The 22,953-nt window shown below is 40.2% G+C and overlaps 1 protein-coding gene across 1 annotated transcript in view; it reads right to left on the reverse strand.

Moving 5' to 3' along the window:
• CAMK4 (calcium/calmodulin dependent protein kinase IV) overlaps window positions 1-6,691 on the reverse strand; it is a 140,218-nt gene extending 133,527 nt beyond the window's left edge. Inside the window, exon 1 of the mRNA XM_071448606.1 lies at window positions 6,376-6,691. Within this exon, the coding sequence (XP_071304707.1) occupies window positions 6,376-6,548 (173 nt within the window). The 5' untranslated portion in view covers window positions 6,549-6,691. The remainder of the gene's footprint in view (window positions 1-6,375) is intronic.
• Between the last annotated feature and the right edge of the window lie 16,262 nt (window positions 6,692-22,953).

Below are 22,953 nucleotides of genomic sequence, written 5' to 3' on the forward strand. Positions count from 1 at the left end.
GCTACACATTGAGTGGTCACTTGCAAAGTCATATTGTTACATAGATTTTCCTAATTTAGAATTACTTTGGAGTAAAACTGAAAGGAGTAAAATAATACCTCATCAATCTATTCATGGGGCAACAGATGCAAATATGGATGGGCCTCAATTGTCCATGTGTTTTAACAGAGAGTAAACTATGATAGTAATGACATTGACAATGCAAGGCCAAATAAAGCATCACTAACACCAAAATGTAGGACACTTTCCAGTATATCAGTGAATGGTCATAAAACGTGTCATTCTTACCGTTTTTTTAATTTTTATGGAAGACAAACAGAAATTATAAATACCAGAAAAGACATTAGACAAACCAAGGAAAAAAAGCAGCACCAACGCTTGGAAATAAATGGTTTCCCTTTCTCAGAATTATCATCCCTGGAAAAAGAATATTCCTCGTGAAATTACTGATTGTTCCGATAATAAAGGCTTGCCTTTTGTGAACAGAGGAAGCATGGTAATAATACCTAAGTAAAGAAGCAAGGAGCAAATAAATATGCAAGTTTCTATGCTTAAATTCTGCTTCATTTTCAAAGCACAAGGAAGTACATGTTCTTTATAGTTATACAGTCTGAACTTGTAATGAGCCTACTAATGGCTCATTCATATTGCATACATATAGATGAAAATAATATTCAAACCTCTGCAGGTTTTTCCACACAACGTGCAGGTCAGAAGATTGCTTTCCTGAAGCCCAGTCAATATTGTGGATAGCAGAAGACTACAGAAGAATTGTTCTCATCTACTGCAATAAAGCTGGCTCAATTTGTTACACTTTAAACAAAATAAGGGCTAGGAATGACTATTTTTTAAAATTTCCTTATTGAACTTTTCAGAGACTATTCAGGAAAATAAAATTTCTTTGATCTTAGTGACTGAAGAGGACAGTTAGCCCTTTCTAGCAAGCACTTGAACTTCCACAGATGGGGCACAGGCTATTGCAAACTGCTGAGTATTTTTTCACTGAGTTTTTCATAACTGGTGGTCTTTTTAAATGTGGCTATTTACTATGCGAGCAAGCTTTAAACATCTCTCACTGGAAGAATTCTGCCTATTAAACTGTGTCCATTACAATCCCTTACACAACAGTGTGCACACTTGCACACACAAAAAGATACTGTGTGGAATGAACATATAATACGCTTCTGATACCACAGAACTTCAGTAAATTTATCTGCCCTCCACCCAGAATCACACAGGCTTATTCCACAACCACTCTCTTCAATTCCTCTTGAGAATACTTATTTGATTTCAGATTTTCTTTCTTCAGCAAGACTTGGACTTCAATAATCCTGGTAGGTCCCTTCCAATTCAAGATATTCTGTGATTCTCTCTGTAATATGCTAAAAGAATGACTTTGTTACATCTTACCTCTTGCAGTTCAATGTGATGCTTTTCAAGCCTGACAATTCTTGTATTAACATAAATTATATGATTTTCACTCCTAAAACCAATATGTGTAAAAAACTTTTTCAGTATTCTTAAGAGTACTTACTTCAAGAGCTATTCATTTTCTCCACTAGAAATATAATTTTTCAAATTAGAAAACATTATCTAAACCAGTGACATAAATGCATGGTGGCTGACAGGAAAAAAAACCTTGAAAATCAAGAAATAACTGTTCTCTATCATAATTTTTCATTATTAATAGCTCTTTTTTTAAGTATGAGAAAGCTGTCAGATTTACACAGAACTGATCACCTATTCATTTCAGGTATTATTTATGGAATAGCACATTTTCTTTCACTGCTTTTTCAACACAGCTTTTTACCTCCAAATCAACCAGTTGTTGAGCTGAACAAGACAAAACTGGGAAAAAAAATCACACCCTGCACTGAGTAAAGAATTTTAGTTGTCAAATAGCCTGGGCTATTCACTGCAAGTTCTGGTTTCTGGTACCCAAGTCAGAAACTTCACCCTGCCCACCTCTTCAACAGCCTCCCCCCCATGGGCAGGAACTGTCTGAGGGAAAATGCTTCCTGCTTGTCTGAAGGTGTAAGGGTTACAAGCAAGGTGCAGTTTGTGGCACGGGCACAAATACATGGGCAGTTTCTGCTCAAATCAAATCATGATGCCTAAAAGGACTCCACGCTCTCACAGTCAGACAGCTAGCACCACAGAACACGTGCTACGTGCTGCCTGTCAATTGCATCCCGCATCACTTCAGAAAATTCTCAGGTCCACAAAAAAAAAAAAAAATCCCAAGCAAGTGACCAAGAGTGTTAGGAAGGAGGGACAGACCTAATTTAAATTCACCCTAAAGCACACCGTGAAAATGATTTTTCAAAATAAACAGGGCAAAGAGTCTGTAAAATAAATTACTCTTGAGATGAACAGAAAAAGGAACTTTTTTTTTTTAATGAAGGGATGGAGGGTAAAAAAGTTGGCATACTTTCAAAGCAAAAATTGTTTGAACTTCCAAGCATCAAGTGCAAAACCAATCCATTTCTATAAAATAATGCTTTTATCAGCTTGACAAAGAAGTTTTTGCTTTGTTAGCTTAAATTAGCTAACAAAGAAGTTAGCTGATTTCATCTACTTCTGCCATTACAAAAGTACGTGTCAGAGTGGCAGCTTTCATAAATAGGATTGACAGAGTAAGATGTCATTCTGCACTATGAAATCTTGAGTTCAAACTGTACATTAGATTTAAACTTTCTCTGTGCTAAAAACTCAAGGACATAAACCACCTATGATTCAGCTCACACTGTCAGTCCAAGCTAAGTTGCCAAGTACTGAGAGCCTTTCAGTCTCAGTCTTCAGCAAGGATCACACAGCTGAAAGATTGCCCAGGCAGGAAAAGATAACCTTGGAAGAAAGAAAGCCTGAAGGATTTGACTGGAAATACTTTCATCTACTTTTGACTATTTAATAGATTTGCAATCTGCCTACAATAGTAACATTAGACAGTTTCAACTGAGATAGTTGTGTAGTAAGTTAGGCAAAGAGGGTGCCTGTCAAGTAAAATTCCAACAAAAAAAATTTCCATTTTTTGTAATATTGCTGAGTATCAAAAAAATCATTGTTGAATTTCTTCTTCAGTCAAATACCATATTTAGACCAGCCCAGAAGTCCAAAGATAAAGCAAAGGTTATATAAGGCTAACAAAAGGTTTCAGTCCTTAAGGAAATACAAGTTTAGAGTACAACATTTTCAACATCTTTTTCCAAGGGAGTGTGGAAAATAAGCTTTTAGATAAAACATACTCAGAACAAAATTCAAAACTCTACATCAACAATTGCAACCTGTAAAAGAAAGACATTTTTTAAAGCAAAGCACAAAATTTCACATTTATAGTATTTTGAGCTCCACTTATACACAAAAACCCTTGTAAAAATGGATTAAGAGGAAGGTGAACTAATCAGGGCTTCAGTGGAACATAAAAACAGAATAAAAGAATGAGAATAAAGGCCTATCTTGCCCAGAGTATGAACAGTGGCCAAACACAGATGCCTCAAGAAGAATGTAAGAGTAGAACAAACTCCTGTCAACACTGTCAGAGAACACCCTGAAAACTCTCAAGATCTTACAGTTCAGTAGTAAGCATCTTCAGGTTTAATAAGCCTTAGTGGATTTCCTGCATGTTAACTTGCCTTGTTGCCCATTAATTCCATGTAACCCCTTAGTATCCATAGTATCCATGTCCAGGACTTGCAGTATACTGTGCTAAAGTGGCCTTACCTCCTGTCATTGAGTTTTGGCTGGATACCCCATTTTTTGACAGATACCCCCAAGAGCCTGCATGAAAAAAAAAAAAAAACCAGCCAACAAGCACCTCTAATGAGATGTTCCATCCATGCCATTTTATTTATCCAAACTTCATCTGCTATTTAAATGCCCCAACAGTAGAGTAAGTTGTTCCTTTCTGTAATTCTTTATAGGCAACACAACCTTTAAACCCTTGACAATTTACAAAGACCAGCAAATATTTCTGTTAAACTCCTCTATCTATGAACATGCTGAGCAGCACAGACACGTAAAGTGATCCCTGTGGAACTCCACTGTTTAAAAACAACTGTTGACTCCCACCTAAGCTTAAAGGCCTTTTATCATTCTTTCTAAAGGATCATCTCCCTCTTCTTCCATGACTCCTTAGCTAGTCATGCAAGCAAGAGTTACAGAGTAAGATGTCTTAGGGATATGTCAGATATACTTTGCACAAGGAGCACTCCTTCCAAATGGAAATTCCCATATTTGGCTACAGCTGTCCAAATGCAGATCTTTGGAGTCTGCCAAAAGACATCTTTCAATCCCTGTATTTGCTAAAGATAATTTAGGACAGTCTTTTTCATTGGTTATTTCAGTATATTACTTTATTTACTGCATCTAAAGGGATCATATAGCCACATTATTCAGCCTCACCTGACACATTTTCCCCAACACTAACCTAACTAAGCAATGAATAATTTTGTTTTTGTAGACAAACTCAAAACCATATGCAAAACTAGAAGTTTGGAGAAAGGGTTACCAAGACAAAGCAATACACTTTTATATGACACTTGGGAACCAAGAGGGATTGTTGGATCTTCTTTATAGATTTGCCAAGATACACCTATCAGAGGGATTCTGAGACAACCATTAGCACTCTGGGTGCTGGCTCTGAAAAGATCTCAAAGCTGGCCTAAGGACCAAGATCTCATTGATCCATTAGACCCATAAGAGAAATTTTCTCTCAAAGCATGTACCACTCCAAGTTCTACTGTCCCTTCTCTACCTTAATCTTTGATTAAGATGGTTGTTTTCTCCTGTATTGTTTCTGTTTTAAATGTTACTTCCTAGCTCTACCCAGGAACAGAGCAGACTTAAGGGTCTCTACACTCTCTACACTTCTTGGGTGTGGTTATCTTGTATATTCAAACCTTTTGTTAGTGTTTCAGCATTTACTCTCTCACCTTGCAAGTTAGGAAAATCCATTGCATCTCATCTTTACTGTAGTACTTTTACAGGCATTAACTCTTCCTACAAAACCCTGGAGATTTCACATGTTAAAAACACTTCCTTATGCAACTAACCCAAGATGCATCACCAATGCATATTGCAATCAAGCAAAGCCAACAGTCACTATCACAAATGGTGGAAGGATTCTAGACAGACCCCAGAGAAGAGTACTAATCCAGGTGACAGGGTTAGTATCAACTGCTGTATTTTGTTTGGTGTCCTTTTTTGTTTACTCTAGACACACTACCAACACACCAATATTTCCTGCTTTATATTTTTATGCTTTTGCACAGGGGTACAGTGAAGTCAAATATAAATGTGATAACCATACATAAAATTATACCTATTAAATCTGCTGCTAAATAGCAGCAACAGTGGGGGAAAAAAAGTAGCAGCAGATGTATAAGACCTAGGTGGAAAGTCAAGAATTATGCTATATTGTATTTCTATCACTTTTCCTGCCCCTATCAGTTAAGGTACAGAAAGCACAGGTATGCTTTGTAGCAATAACTTTCATTGCATGTTCTTTCTGGTAAAAGTATTCTTCCAAGGCAACCATGTTTTTATCTGCAAATTTCCCACCTTTATTCAGGAGTTTTAATGCTCTATCATTGGCAAAACTAACAATTGCTATTTGCTACCTACTGACTTACACATTTAAGTCATGTACTGTGAACTTCAAAGACCCTGCAGTTTTCCACTTTTTTGCACATTACTGTCTACCTGAAAATTCAACATGAACTAACAAATACATTAAGAGGGCAAAAATTGCACATCAGATATAGAGTTTTTACACCAGACATCAGTTTTTAAGAACCTGAACACTTGGGATCTTTAAGTTGCTGTGCAGGACCACCAGGGCAGTAGTGCAAAAATTAATGAATGAAGATGCAGCAGCTCCCTCGCCTACCCTGCACCCCGATGGGAAGGACCCTGCTTGCAGAGGCCTGTTCAGGGAATCTTGTCTCGGGTGGGAGTTTTGTCAGCGCACGGCTCCGCTAATGGAGAGAGCGGCGAAAGGTCTGGCGTGAGGGATGCCGCGCATGAGGCGGCGTTTCGGCGCTCTGAAGTGATGCCCACCCTTCAGCCGGCAGCGCACGGGCAAGGCAGCACACAGGTACCCTGCTCGAGAGCCGCCCGCTCGGGCCAGCGTCCGCCAAGCGCAGAGATGCCTCCTCCCCAAAATCATTCCCTTCACCCGGGGGTTTCTCGGCTTGGCTCCCGGGGAGCTGGGATTATTCCTTCGAAAGCCTGCCCCTGGTGAAAGCCGCACGGTCTCCCGCTGCCGCTCTGGCACGCCAAAGTTTTGCTCTGGCCACAGCGACGCGGACACCCAGCCCCGGCCGCCCCACGCCCGCCCGCCCGGCCGCCCGCCCGGCCCGGCCCGGCCCGCCTCACCGTCCCAGCTCGGACTCCAGCTCGAAGTAGTGAGCCAGGGTGTCCTTGTTGGAGCCATCGATCCAGTAGTCGGGCGCGGCGGAGCTGGGGCGGCTGGCAGCCGAGGAGCCAGAGGAGGAGGATGAGGAGGACGAGGAGGATGAGGATGAGGAGGGCATGGTGACTTTCAGCATGCCGGGACGCCTACCGAGGGCTGTCCTCTCCGCGCCGGCTGCAGAACGCAGAGCGACAAGGCGGCAGCAACACCTCGCCTCCCTCCTTCTTTCTCTCCTTCCTTACTTATTTCCTTCCCTCCCTCGCTCTCCCCTCCCTCTCCCCTCCTCCTCCTTCCCCCCGCGCCGCCCCGGAGAGGCGGTGGCGGGTGCCCAGCCCGGCGGGGCGGGGCGGGCCCGGGGCGGGGGATTCACCTCCATCGCCCCCCGCCCGCTCCCTCCCTCCGCCCGCCGAGCCCGGCGGCCGAGCCGCGCCTGCAGCGGGAGACACCCGGGGCCGGCCTGAGCCGAGGCAGCGCCGCCCGCTCAGCGGCACCGGGAGCGGGACACGGCCCCGCGAGGGGACAGCGCACGGCAGGAGGAATCGCATCCCGATCCGCGGGCGGTGTGCGGGGGGGCCGGGCGGGATGCGCAGCCCGTAGGGCGGTGGGCGCCGGCCCGCCATGCCGCAGCGTTTTTCCAGTTTCCGAGCGGGAGTTCAGGAATTCTGCCGTGAATTTGGCGGAGAGGGTGTGGGGGCCGAGGCTGAGCAAGGCAAACAGCAGTGGGAAAGAAAGAGACTGACAAATTCTCGAACATGACTATAAAAATCCCCAAAACACATCTTCTCTTCCCACCAGAGAGCTAAAAGAAGCCATAGAGAAATAAAATTGCTTTGCTGCAATGCCACTCTCTAGCAGGTTATGAAATCTGCAGGTTATGAAATGCATGTGAATTATACTAAAGCATGCTACATCCCCAACTGCAGAATCCTTAGCCAGAAACATCTACAGAAGGGTCGTTTCTGTTGGTGTAGTGGTGAAATAAAACAGCAGCAGTTGTGTGTGCCTCGCATGCATAGTGTGCCAGAGCAATCCCACTCACATCCTCTCTGTGCTCTTACACCCACTCGCACTGCCATGCCAGCACAGGCAGGAGGTAAAATGGACCATGTGCGAACTGCACAGCAGAAAGGACGAAGTATTGTTCTCCAAATTTCAACCACAATTCACCGGCCTGTTTTTTAAACATCATATTTCTTCCTCAAATAAAGCACAGTATCCTGTTCAGTGTTTTGCTGATTCAGGTGTATTGATGTTTCTCTCCTCATAAACAAGTCTGTCTTTTACTGTTCTATAAGTTCCTAACTGTAACCAGATGGGGCAATTAATCTTAATTCTGAACCTCTTAATTTCTCAAAGATCTTAACAAAGAAGTGCTTCTCTCTGAGTAACCAGATAATAGAAGTATATCCTAAACTAGTCTTTGTTAGTAGTGGGAGATAATGAGAGATAAATGAAATAGATAAAAGAGAGATAAAACCTTTTTGCCTCAAGTTACTGCCATTATAAAATTTAAATGTAGACCCCACTGTAATTTGAGATTTTATCATTTTCAAATTCATATTTGAAAGTCAGGAAAAAATAACCCAAAGTCCTGATTAGAAAACCAAGTTACATCAAATGCAGTTTGACAGCAACTCCAAATTTCCTTTCAGATGAACGTCATGCCTAGAGCACCCACTATCAGTTACAGGGCTGACAGCAGCACCAGAGCACCAGGCAGCCGTTTCACTGCTGCTCGTGCCCTCTTTCAACCCCCCAGCTTGCTCTGCCTCTGCTGGTGCATGCAGAGCTTTTCTTCAGAAGTCTTTGGCTGATAGGTGACACTTTGACACTTTTTCATCTTATTTGTTAACAGCATCTCCTGGGAGAAGAAATGGTCACTGATTAAGACAGTCACACACACAAAAAATGGCAAATCAGCACACTTAGAAGACAGTGGTTTTCTACACTGAATTTTCAGTCAAATTTCTAATGTATTCTGCAAGACAAAGGGCAGATATAATTCTGTTCTGGTGGGGTTTTTGAAGAAATTATTTTAGTAGCACTATATTTATCCAGGTACCTGCAATCAGGTTCATATCTCTAATGATATAGGTATAGTTACCATGAGACTTCAGCTGCTCCTTGGTAAATGACATAGCACCAGTGGATTTTCTTTTTTGATTTTTTTTTTTTTTTTTTGACTAGGGTATATCTAGAAAAGGCATTTTACTTTCTTTGAAACTCTGACTCAAAAGTGAGCAGCATTGCACAATGCTGACAACCTTGTACTTGAAAACTGACTGGACCTTGTTCTTCAGAAAGTCCACATGCTTCAAAAATTAAGATCACGATATCCAAATATGTCCACGGGGAATTAAAAGAAGTCTTCAGGTTGCACACTGTATCTAACCAGCAAAAAAATGCCTCTCAGTCTCATGGAAACCAAAGACAGCATTTCAAATGTGCAGTGCTCCAACTCAAGTCTATGTTAAACACGTGAAGATTTGCACCAACTTTATTGGACATGAAACTAAAACGCTAACAAATCTTCATTTATCAATTTGTGACACACTATGTACAAAATTTTATTATGGAGATACAAAGATCATAATTTTCCTTGCAACAAACCCAGGTTACAAACTCAAACAAAAAAGGCAGGTCAAGGAGGAAGCAGTTTATATGAACAAAACATACATGCAAGAGATGTCCAATTTTCTGCCTCTAGCCTGTCACCCATAAATTTAAGCCCCAAAGCAGGAATGTTATCTGGTGTCTTGGTGGAGGTGTGGGATCAGTAATCTTTCTGCACTCCTGGTTGCTGTAGTCCTGTTTTGTGAATGCTCTTGTCCTTTGTACAGACATCACTGCACAAGGTATGAGCAGAACATACCATAGAAGGCTAAATTAAAAGATAAATGTAGGATAGGAACTTTTTAAACTTGACTTCTGAAATTTTCATACAATTCTAGCAGTTAGGCCTTGTGTAGGAATTAAAAACAAAAAACAAATTCTGTCCCCAGTTTTGAATAAGTAGTTTCCAGTTTGTGGGCATCATTTGAAAGAGCACTGTGTTAGTCCTCTGAAACTTAGGTCAGTATTTCTTCTTGGCCAAACTGCAGCAGCTTCTTGTTGAAGGTACAAATGTGTCCACACCTATTGTAGTAAAGGTTATCTATTAAAAGCAAATTGTCAGATACAGTCCCCATTAAGGAATATTTTTCTCAAAGTGCTTTTCATGTACTAGAGCTTCCTTCTTTACAAAGATGATCCAGTATGGATTCTGCATTTCCACCTGTGCTAGACCAGATGCTTACCAGCGATAATTGTAATGCAGATTAAGTCTTCTGAAACAGAGGTTGCTCAAACTGTGTCACATACAAGTCAAAGAAGTTGAGATCAAGGCAAATCCCCAAAGCTTTCACTTCCCTTCCCTGTCATTGATTTTCCCTGCTGAATACAAAGCCTGGCATCAGGTTTTATTTTCTGTAACATCTTTCATCTCCCACTCAACTTCCAGTACCTCTGAATCACTATGTAAGCTTCCATGGATGCCTGTCAGTTGGGAATGCTAAAAACTTCTGCGAATTTCCTTGTTTTTATTTATGTATAGGAAGCCTTATTACTTGTATTGAACAAGTTCATCACAGTCTCTCAATTTATCATCATCTTTCATGCTGTTTTATGTGTAAATCTAAGTCTACTTAAAGATTTATAGAGCTGCTGGGTAAAGATGGGCTCTTTCATCAGCTATGTAAATGAAGAGTTTAAATCAGGTGAGAATGAATGCAGTGCTGGGAGAGGCCAGAGAATAGTGATGTTGGAGAGGAGGTGTCGTTATGCAAGAGAACAAAGAGGAGCAGACTGACCCTTTGCAGAGTGACATTAGAGGTGAAGGAGAGTAGCAACGTGCCCTTTACCTCAAACCCTACTCACAGGTTTTGAAGTCAAGATGATTTTTTTTTGCCAGTGACTGGGAAAAGCAGATGTGTAAATGGGGATAAAAGAAGTGATTGCCTGATGATAAACTGTTAGAAAACAGTGTGATTCACCCATCTCTGAACCACATTATGTGGGCTGAGGGTATCAATAGGGTCATTTTATAGTCATTGTGGGAAGGCACACAGAACAGTTATCTTTGCACCATACTCACTTATCTTTCCTGTCCCTCTTTAAGTGATTCAATAAATCATTTGATTTCTAGGATGTAGGAGGATACTTGAAGCATTCCCTTTCATTTTGCAGGATCAAACAGCACTGGTTCACAAAAAAAAAATAAAGCTGGTCCACAAGTCTATGAGTCATTAAACCTAAATAAACCACCTCCTTGAGGACAAGCTTCATAAACCAGAAGTCACCTGGTAGGACCCACAGAACTTACACATAGCTCTTCCTGAGTTAAGCTCACTTAGCTGTTGCTGGGTCTCTAATCCCTGCTCAAACAAAATCCAGCTGGAGGTCCTCTGCCATTATTAGCAGCTAGAGAAATTTCTCCAGGATATAGTGTTCCTTGTTTCTAAGGCAAAATTTTCTCTTCCTCGTCAAATGCTATTAAGTAGTTTAAATATGTAGTTTAAACTCCCTCCATCACAGGGAAAAAGAACACCTTTCCCTCACCACCCCCTGCACCCAAAAAAAAAAGCAAACCATGAAGTGAACTCTAAAATGTACAAGTAAAAATACAAACTTTATGCCAGGTTTAAGGTGATGCCAGATTTTAAACCCTTTCAACAGAAAGTTGGAAAAACATATTAGGAAAACAAATATAAAGGGTCCTAGTCACAGGCAAGCACTCTTAAAATCAAAGATGACAATATTGATATTGTTTCTTTCACTGTCAAGAAAGAAAAGAAAAATTTGTCCATGTTTTGCTACTTGGAAAAAGAAATCTGCATACAGGAAATTTTATGAAGACTGTAAGAGGAAGGCAAAATTAGCAGTTTCTGAGTAATGGTGATTTATATGAAGAGAATTCACTTTCCCAGGGTAGGCTGGAATTCAACCTCAACTCAGTTGTAAACCACTCCTTTTGGAGGAAGGTTAGGAGGAGGTTTAAGCATTAGCACCCTGTGTGGATTTGGAATAAATTGAAGAAATAAAAAAACCTCCATACTTAAACCACCTTTTTTCTATTTCCTAAAATGTATGTTTTGCCCAGCGCTGAAGAAGACATTAAGGAATAATTTGAAGGGGAACAGCTGCCACTCACTTAATTTTAAAAGTTAGTCAGTGGTTGTGCATGTCCTTTTGCTGATTTGTGAGCAAAACCCAGTTAAAAATTCAGCAGGTGACTCTATGTTATATTACCTAGCAGAGAGAGGCAGTCTATGCTGTCTGCTTGGTTTTCCCATATAAATACATGCAGATTCAACAATGCAAAATTTCTTACTACAGGTATAAAGCAAACTCTCCATTGCCAGCACCTCAACACCTTATCCACTAGTAAGGTGAGTTCAGTAGCTGATCCATTTTCAAGAACTTAATAGCCATGGTTAAAACCGAAAATAATTCAAGGTGTATCCCTACTGCTGTTCCAAAAGGCAGCTAAGTTACTAGCTAGACCAGCAAGTAATCTTGCCTTTCCAGCTGTCTGATTCTGTGACCTCCCCTTACCCCAAACAAAATAAATAAAACCCTGCTGTGTTGTGAAAAACAATTAAGACTATCAATTCTGACTGCTGCAATCCATTATGGAACAAACCTTCTTTGTTTCACTCATTTGCCTCATATTTGAGTGGCTATAAATTGAGAGGGCTGTTAACTGCTGTGTAGTTGTGACTGGTTTTCTTGTGACTTGAGTGCCAGTGACAATAGTGGGAAATACAAACAGTTTGTACCCAGGGCATGGTACAGAAGAGAAAAAATAGCTATTCTTATTTACTTCAGTGATTTCTGATTGGATTGCTTCCAGTTCTGCAAATTCAGGAAAATTGCAGCTTTTATGAGACAGGAAATGGCTGTAGTTTATTGATATTGTTTTGTACATCCTTCTGATTAAGCATCCAGATATGGTCTTGTTCAATTGCAATCTAATCTGTTTGAGTGCCCTGGCTGATACTGATGATAACAGGCTTTCTGTGTTAGCTAAAGGGGTTCTAGAAAAGATCTAACTCTGGAAAAAAAATCCAGGTATTAGAAAAATATCCAATTCAAAAGTAAAGGTTAACTATTTAGTTTTGTGTTTAGCTCCAGGACTAGTGCCTTTGGTCTCCATGAAGGCAATAATTTCAAGAGACAGACCTGATGCTTTTGTTGAGGGATCTCAAAATGAGAGAGCAGTTGTGGGAAATGCTTATGCAGAAATTCCAAAGGAGTGAATATGCCTGTGTGTGAGTATTTCAGAGAATAATTACTCCATTTACTCCCCTCTAGACTGAATGTCTGTGTTTTGGGGGTTTTGTTCTTTTACGAGGCCCTTGAGTCTCTGGATTCATATGGCCTTACTACCTCTAACAATATTTCACTGACACAGGAGAAGGGCATCTGTGCCCCAGGACGTAATGTTCATAAGCTTATCTGTGGACAAATGTAGAAGAGAGGAGGAGGAAAACACAAATTCTAACTCACTTTGTCTCACCTAAATGTGGTGCCTATTTCAGGCCTGCATGAGGCTGCTTCCATGCAGACATAAAGCTCTCAGCTAACTGCTTCACTCTTCAACAGTTCTTGCTGGAGCTCAAGGATAAAACTTTCCTCACTGTGCTCAACTTTCTCCATATAATTCCAGGATTTTTTCATTTTGTTTCTTTAAAATTCCCTGCAACTAATTTAACTTTCAAGGACAAGAAGAGTTTCTATTAGGTAAAAGGAAGACTTTCAGCAGCTCTTCTGCTCTCTGGTAGCACACACATAAAGATTTTTACTCTGTATTTATTACAACTCAAAAATAGTTATTGCAATGAAAGGGTGTACACAGGGATACCTTACACTAAGCTGCTGGTGAAATGCAAGGTGCCACCAATTATTCAGCAACTCAGTATCATTAGACCCACTGACTGAAGTGAAGGCATATGTACACAGAGCATAGAAAATGTCTGCAGTTTTCATAAAAAACTTGGAAACATTGAAAATACCTAATAGATTCACTCATGACTCAAGATCATATGAGATTATACTTTCATACAAGATATGCTACATCTTGTAAAACAGAAAAATCTGAATCCCTCCAAGGCAAAAAAAGTCAGTATTTCCAAGTCACAGCATTGCAATTTCTTCTCTGCACAATACACATATATATATTCAAACATGTTACACCAATAAAATTATGCATTTCCAAGCACAAGACATAAGTTTTATTTGCACTTTAAGAAAATCAGCTACACTTCACTTTGTTTAAATTCTTGCTTGGCTAAATTTTTAAAATCTTGTACCCCTCAGTAATTACCTTGGTAGGAATTAACAATGATGATCACATTTGCAGACTGAACAAATGTATTATTTTATTACTATACCCATCCCTTCAACTACCGCATTCCAGCTAAAATTGAACAAGATTAAACGTAGAATATAAGGTATTCAGGTAGAATTCCTAGTAAAGTGAGTTGGATACCATGTGTAGAGATGGTATTTGAGAGTTTCCACCTGTGTATTCCATTATGACCTCAGCCAGTGTGGTGGGTTAGCCCTGGCTGGTGCCTGCCCAAGCTGCTCTATTGCCACCTTCCTCACTGGTGCAGGGGAAAGAAAATACAAGGAAAAGCTCTTGGGGCAAGATAAGCACAGGGAGAAGTCACTCAGCAGTTGCCATGACAGGTAAAATAGATTCAATTTAAAACACCTTCCCTCCAGCTCCTCCCTTCTTAATTTTAGTCAATTTTTCTCTGTCTCCTCCCCACTGGTGCTGCAGGAGGATAAGTGGGGGCTGTGGTCACTTAAGGACATGCCTCTGCCACTCCTCCCTCCTCAGGGGCTGGACCCCCAATTCGCTTTCCCTGCTCCAGCATGGGGTCCCTTCCCATGTAGGAGAGCCCTCCATGAACTTCTCCAGCACAAGTCCTTTCCATGGACTGCAGTTCTTCACAAACTGCTCCAGTCTGAGTCCCTTCCTTAGGGTGCAACCCTTCAGAAACTCAGCATAGGGCCCCCAGGTGATCATGAAATCCTGTCAGGAGCTTGCTCCAGCACTGGCTTCCCATGGAGTCACAGCCTCTTTTGAGCACATCCACTAGCTCCAGTGTGAGGTCTCCATGGGCTGCAGGTGGTCTCTGATCCACCATGGATCTCCACGGGCTGCAGGGTCACAGCTGCTGCCCCACATGGGCTGCACCATGGGCTGCAGAGGAATCTGCTTCTGCCTGCAGCAGCTCCTGCCCTCCCTCTCCACTGACCTTGGTGTCTGTAGGGCTGTTTATCTCACATAGCCTCCCTCCTCTCCTTGGACTCCTGTCTCTGTTGTGCAGGACTTTTTTCCCTGCTCTTTGCAATGCTACCCCAGAGGTGTTACTTCTCACTCAGCCAGCAGCAAGTCTGCCTTTGAACAGGCTGGAATTGATTCCATCACCTTCCTCTCCACCAAAACCCTGCCTTGCAAACTCCAATTCAGTAAATCTAAAGCAAAGTGAAATGTAGAGCAGTTTAATTACTTATGTAAACAGTTCTTCTTGCTTATTTTTTCACACAGTAGTTTGGTACTGTAAATACTCTCACCATTGTTTAGACCCCTGATTTATGAAGTGTACCTAAAAGCCTTGGCAACATCTGACTCATATAAATCACTTTGAAAAGACTCATAATTCCTCTTGTTGCCAGTAAAATTTTAAGGACATCCTGATTTCCTTAAGTAGTATTACATACCTATTTTTTAAAAAATCTGAACTGAAATGCAATCAGTGAAATATTGAACATTGATTTCGGTGAAAAATTCTTCACTAAATCAAATGCTATGATCATCAATCAGAATAATGCTCAAATGGATCTGTCCATTTTTTGCTTATATTAAAAATACAATAAATTAAAACAAATCCTATCCTGTGATGGACCAGTCTTTGCAGTAAAGCTAAGTTCACTAAGAGGACATAAATAATCCTTCAGCCTTCAGAAGAGTACATGACAAGGTAGGTATAGGTAAAAAACCATGTATAATTCGAATGCTGATCTGTACATGATTACTGTAGATGTACAGAAAGGTTTTTGCACTTGAAGACAATACCTCCTACTTCCATAGAACTCTTGTATAGGAAGGCAATAGGAAAATCACTAATTAGTGTATGGAAACAAACAAACTAAAACATTAAGCACTCTAAGCCTCTAAGCACTCTCCAAGCTATTCTTGCTGTATGTTCCTCACACCTTCTGGGTCTTAGCTAGGGGCTTTCGGCACCTTTTTTTTTTTTTTTTTTTTTTTTTTTTTTTTTTTTTTTTTTGTCCAGTTAAAGGCTGAACAATTATTTGTATGGTTTTAATAATAGATCAGAAACAAACATTGGTTTATACTTATGCAATGCCAATGATCTCTAAGCCTATTGGCAACTGAAAGTGAAAGAAATATCTGGTCAGACATCAGACACCTTGGAGAAAATTTGCCATCAGTCCACCTTCAGGGTCAACAGTTTGACCCCGATTTGGAAAATGATGGGGTTTTTACAACACCAGCATTATCAGTGCACTGATAATGCTAGGTCTGTTTACCAGCTAATCTTTTTCTACAAAAGATTTCCAGAAAATAATCACACAAGACTGCTTCCATTTTACTTGCCACTTTCCTATTTCCCTAGGATTTTTAGCAGATACTGGTACAAAATGTCAGCAGTTACATAGATAAGCATCTTAACTCACACGGGGAAGGAAATGTGAGCTATCAAAGTGAGATGAGGAATAGCAGAGCTCATTATGTTTCTCTGACTGACTTGGAAAGAAGTACCTTCAACCTGAAATGAGTGAAAACAAGAAAGAGTCTCTTTGCTCCTCACCAGAGTGAAGACTTGTGTGTGTGTTTCATCTTTGGCTCTGCAGGAGACTCCCTGGTTGGTTGGTTAAATCCCACACTAATTTATTTAAGGCAACTTACAATCAGTATTTTTGGGTCTTGCAGTAAAAGGCAAGTGACTTATTTCACGTAAACAAAATTCTTCATCAGACTCAGATTGGGTTAACTTTTTCAATAGAACTTTTAGAACAACAAAAATCAGTTTTTAAGCAGAATATTTTACTTCAAAAGTACCTGTAGAAAACATTTTATTTCTTCCAAATGAAATGAATTAATTTCTTCTTCAGTTTTGGGGAATTGTTTACCAAGTTTAGCTCTGAGTACACTGGATTCCTATTGAGCTTTTCTTTTTTTTCCTTTGGAGAAGGTAGTCCCCAGTTTTATGACAGAGAAGCACAGACAACAACAACAAACAAAAAAAATGGCCACCCAAACAAACAGAAAAAAACCAAACAAAACCAAAATCCCAAACTCCTCGGTTGCTAACAATGTAAAGCCTAAAAGACAGGAAAGTGAAGAACCATCTGTTTTGTACATTTATCTTGGCTATGGCTTTCCACATTTTTCATAGTCATGCAGCATGGAAAAACATGGCAAAACACACCATGCTTTTGGGTAGAACTTGCAGCCATTTCTTTCCTGACAGGATATCGGCAGGAAATCCATTTAGCAGGTCATGACAAGAAAGACCAAGAAAGCCTGCATCAGCCACTGTCATGTTCAAATGAGTTCAAATGAGTGGAAGTAATAAAAAGCAGGAGGGTAAGTGCTCTGAAGGTGTGAAGATTTTCCAGAAGTGATGACATCTAGAGTTTAAGAGTAACACAGCCAATTTAGCACCTTGTCATAGAATCACAGAATAGTCATGAGGAAAGCTGAGTGAAGTGGATGCTGCAGCATCACCATAAATACCACATCCTCAAATATTATTTTTCTCAATAGATTTACAGGTATTAAGTAGGAGACTGATAAAATACTTTGGAAACTACATGGATCATCTATATCTCTGTTCTGTTACTCTGCTCATAAAAGTGTACAATATTTTCGAGCTAAACTTTAAAATTATTAGAGAAAGGCCTGAGTTCCTCTGACATCAATGAGAGCCACTTCTCTCAGAAACCAGCATTTCAATTGTATATTTCTCCTTGTACTAATCTTCAGAAGTCTCACCTGTGCTCTGCCACAGGAAAAACAGTTTTCTGGTTAAAAAATTTGCAAATTAAAGGAAGACAGAAGTTCAAAGTTTGGCCAAGCCATATTTACCATTTTCAGGCACAGTAACTACTAGTATAACTATTCCAAATAAGTTCTGCCTGTATCCTTATGTATTGTGTACATTTTTTTCATCAAAAATAATTCCTACAGTAGCCTATGTGCATTTTGACTAACTGCATGACATGGAATAGGTGTTCTAGAAAAATAATAAAATTAATTTTCAGGCCACATGAATCATCCTCATCCTGTTGTTAGAGGAGAAAACCAAGACCAATAGAGTAATGAAATTCAGGGTACCTTGACTTTACATCTATTCACTCAATTCTATACAGGACGCTGTTTTCAAACCTACAAACTTCAGTCTAAACTGCCAAACCCAGAACTTTTATAAGAGAGGCCCTGTGATGTGTGCGAAATGTTTAAACCAAACAATGAAGCTGGGTCTGGTGAAAAACAGATCACTGAGATCTGTAAGATTGTCTTTATTCTATACATAACTTGACCAGGTCAATAAGCAATTTTCAGATTAAGTTTTTAAATGCATGTTGCATTTAATATCAGCTTCTTTTAAAGGATCTAATCTTCCTGCTGTTTCAGTTTGGATCAGTGAATACTCAGTGACTTGGTCAAGAACACAGCATTTCTGTGGAACAACATGCTGGTTTACCCTCCTACAATGACTTCTGCAGAATTCTAATATTGTTATTAGATCTTGATAAACCCAAATAATTTCAGCACAAACTTTGCTCTCAATTAAAAAAAACCAAAAAGAAATCATCATTTAGGACCACCTAAGGGAGTGCTTTTCCTCTAGAAATCAACTGACCACAACATATTTATATTCAAGGGTACAGGTTATACCACTGATAATAAACTAGTGATAGATTTTCAGAGAAAAATCCTTCTCTTTTTCTCCCACTGAACCAGAGAATCACTCCCACAGCAACAGCATAAATTTTCTACTGAAATGATGCATCTAGAAATAGACTCTGCCAAAGGCTACAAATGAGAAGAGAAAAGCAGAATGAAGGTATGACAGCCAGACGAGCAACACAGAACAAAGAGCTTTAAGCAGCTTTAAACTTTTAAAACATCCTATATTCAACATGTTCCTGTGACAAATTAGAGGAAGGCAAGCAGGAGGCAGAATGCCTGGTCCCACTCATATCAGTGGGATTGGTTGCCATGGACTTACGCCGATGTGACATGTGTAGATGGTGTACACATAAGTCATGCTCAGACTCATAAACACATGTGACCAGCTCTTGTAAACAAGCTTATCTGCTTTCAGCCTAGCCAGGGCAGCACAGGAGCTGATCTGTTTGGGCTGATCTGCCCAAACAACAAGAATTGGTTTCTGGTGAATTTGGACCATGACCCGATATACAGGATGCTGGGAGTGCACTCTGGGCTCTCAGGTCCCCTCCCTTGTGGTCACAGGTGATTTTGTCATGGACTGTTAATCCCAGAAATGTGTCTTTTGAAGTCTTTAGTGCAGGAGCAAGCAATCAGCAAACTTCCTCCTGGCTGATTACAGCTGTCTAATCAGCAGGTACCACACCAAGAACAGGCAGGTTCTCCTCTTTTCAGCTCCAGCTCACACTGCATTCTCATCCCGGAAGAGGCTCTTATTCTACATCTAGCATCTTTACTGAACAAGGTGTAAAAAATGGGCTTCAATTCATGTAATAGATTTTACTGGAAATTAAGCCCACATGTACATCTTGCTGAACCAAGTAAAAGTCTAAGTGGATTGGTGAATACAAGCTTAGGTTGTGGCCCCCATTAGCAAAAAATTTTAAATTTTGATGAAACAGCGTTAGTTCCATGCCATTGGGCCATCTAAACTTCCCTGCCAACTTCCTAAAAAATGCAGGTTGTTTAAAATTGCAGCTACACAAACTGCAAACTTTTCTCATAGGCCACAGAAAGCATCCTTCCCAACCAGCAGTTTCTATCATGTTTTCTTAAGCTGAAAGAAACGGCAAAGGTTCAGATAGGTGTATATTTTTTTAAAAAGCCCCAGAGCCAAGAAAAGAAGGCCCTCTGCCTAAGTCATCTGTAGGTACTACAATTTTCTGCCACAATCATGTTTGCATACTGAATTCTTTAAAAATTGTGATTTTAAACTGAAAGCACTGTCAATCCTTAAACAGGATTGCAGCAGCAAGATCTCATACAAATTTTAAAGAAGAAAAAGTCCAGGGACTGGGTCTGCACCTTATGGGATGTTTGCTAGTGAGATATTCCCCACAACAAGAATTAATTATTAGTAGTCTAATGTGTTAAAATGCATCTATGAACTATCAGTATAGTTCGCACACTTGGAAGTACATGGAGGTTTGATTTCTCCATGAAAAGAATAACCAGTAGGCAAAAGAAGAACTGCATCTAAGACTGAATCATCTACACTTACTATTGAAAATAAGGATCCCTGTGCAACAATGCCCGATTTAGTGTGCTGTATCCAGAATATGCGGACCACATTTTAATTTAGGAGGCTACTGTTCTGCAGAATAAATAGGTACAAACTGGAAATTGGCTGAGGAGGCATGAGAAACAGACCATTGCAAGTGACAGAAAACAATTAGTGCTGGCAGAGGGAAGGAAAACTTTTTTGGGGGAGGATGGAGAGGTTGGGTATGGACACTGGTGCTGAGACTGCTGTGATGACCCATAGGATAGGAGGGAAATATTAACTAGGGGCCTCAAACAAATACTATGACCGACCAAATTTAAACTTGTTGGGCATCAGTGGCTCCAGCCAACTTCCAGCGGCTGAGAGTATGTTCCACATGTCAGTATCCCCCACTTGCTCTCAAAGGTCTTACAATATATCCAAAAATTTTATAACCAGAATGCAAACTAGCAGATGAAAGCAGAAGGATGCTAAAGAATATATGTTAGTTACAAAATTATCCTCTAGTGGCATCACATTTTCTCATTAAATGGTAGGTCAAAACTATCTGTTGCCTTCTGGCAGCATAAGGAGAGTATCACCAGTGAGATGCTATGAACATGTGCTTCCCCTGCCCCCCATTCCTCCACCCAGAATCTCCTGATTAAATTATCACATATGTTTTATCATTAAAATATGTAAATCTGCAGTGAATTTACATTTTTGCATCCCAAGCCTTCTTAACTTCCTGAAAAGCTGTTGTGCTCACAGTTAGTGCTCACATCATTGCTATTACCGATATAGCACATGCTCCTTCTGTAGCAGCATTAGCTAGTATGGAATTTTATTCCCAGCAGGCATCAAATAATTTACCATGTGAAATTACAAAAAAAAAAAAAAAAAAAAATTAAGACCATGAGATAGCAGACTTGCTGAAAATGTCTCCTAGCCTAAAAAAGATAAAGGCAAAGGACAGTGAAGCTGCAAAGATATGGCTGCATATCTTTGCTGCCTTGCAGCTGGTGAAGTCTCTTCATTTGAAGATACAAAGTAAAATCTTACAGTTTAAAAAATATACTGGACAGATTTTAATCTGTGAACACATAACAAGAATCAGCTAATATAATGCAGACAGCATATAGATCATTTGTGTCTTAAAAAAAAAGTAAAAATTAGTATATTGATTGCAAAAATGAAGAAAAAAAATTCAACATTTGTTTTAAAAACCTGAAGAGCCTTCACTTGCAGAAGTGTGCCCACCTCTCTTCCCTCTGCTATTTCCTATTGTAGTGAATGCATTCAGTGTCACAGATGAAGCCTGACGTCCAGGTCTACTAAAGCCTACATCAGATTTCCCTTTCCTATGTCAGCAATGGTGAAGTCATTAGCTTTTACGAAGAAATCCAATTCCTCCACGTAGCTAGAAAGTGTAATAAAAATATCATTATTAAAACATGATGATGCTTACCACAGAGGAAGAATGTCTGGACATTTTCAAGACTAAGTAATTGCTCCTAAAGACTCCACCAAAATATAAGAATTTTTCCCCTGAGGCTCTTCTAGGCTGGAGGTAGTAAAGGTAAGGTCACTGCACAGGGACAGAATGATGTGAGCAAATATTCAAGAACTTTTTTTTCAAGTCATCACCAAACGTCAAAAATGCTTGTTTCTGCCTTTGTGTCAATTCAGAGTTGAGGACCACACTCCTCACACACCTCACTCACCACAAGGATGAAAAGTGCCCCATTCAATAGAAGGGGCTGACCACCCACACTCCTTTGTTGAAGAATCTTTGTAGAGTTTCAATATTTTTTTATGTTCTTCCCACATGCTTGAGATAGATGGCAGTCTTTTAACCACCTGCCATCAGGAGATTATTTCCCTGTTCATAATTCAGAAGGCCAGACATGAAAATTGTTCAGGCTTAATATGACTAAACTTGACACTCATGATGACACTCAAGAGCTGCCAATATAAATTTGCAACAAACTATATTCTCTAGTTTGAGTCACTTCCAGTGATGTTTCCAGCAATTCCTGTAACAGGCATTGCTAGGGAATATTTTTGTCTCTGACATACTTGATCTTAAACAATATAGGTTACTGGGAGAAGGATGAGCCTTGGAAGGCATCCAAACTACTCAATCATTCTGGCAGTTATGGAAGTCCAACTGCTGGAAAGGTTTTGCAAAAGCTAAATGTAACTGATCTAACAAGATGTGTATAAGCACAGTATGACACTCTGGCACAGAGCAGGCCACAAACTTTATGTGCCTCAGTATTGCTTGCATATTGAGAAAGATATTTCCTTCTAGTCTGCCACTTTATTTTGCTCATTTAAAAAAAAATTCCTTGAATTCCTGGTGACAGTGACACACTGAGCACTGGTTCATTGATGAAGGAACTCAGGAATACATTACAGTTTTATTTAAGGCACTGAGAGATGGTGACAGATCTGAGAAAAGAACTGACATCTTTCCATTCTAGTTTTGCATGGAACAAAAGAAAACTCAGCTTTTCTGCAACCCCTGTCTTAACTGCAAGCTTTTCTTCCTTCTTTTTTGCAACTCTGTTCCTTCTTTTTGTCAGGACAATCCACAAACATTAGGGTTTATGTCCAAAAAGGAGACAGAGGAGTCCTTCACCTTTATTTGAATAAAGGAAAGAAGTCCACCGGGGCACATGGCCGTGGGGTTTTCTCTCTCAGGGTTTCGGAGGGAGCAGCCTCCTTTTATCCTGAGCTCCTGGCCGCATGTTGCCTCTGCCTTTCCCCTTTGGCTGAGGTACAGCCTTCCTGAACCGCCTACCCCATATCCCCCCTTAAACCTCCTGTTCTACCCCAAAGTTCCGAAGTTCAGGCTCGTGCAGACCCACTTGTCTCTCTCAGGAGCCAAACTGTCTGAGCTCTGCAGCAAACCTGCTGCCCAAAGTCAGTAGGGACATTAAGACCCCACTGCAAGTCGTTAAACACACATACCTTCACCCATCCAATTATTTGTGAAGACATGAGCATATATCTTTCCTC

This window comes from Agelaius tricolor, unplaced genomic scaffold (assembly GCF_023055355.1).
Source record: "Agelaius tricolor isolate 1412-34295 unplaced genomic scaffold, bAgeTri1.0.p SCAF_27, whole genome shotgun sequence".
NCBI lineage: Eukaryota > Metazoa > Chordata > Aves > Passeriformes > Icteridae > Agelaius > Agelaius tricolor.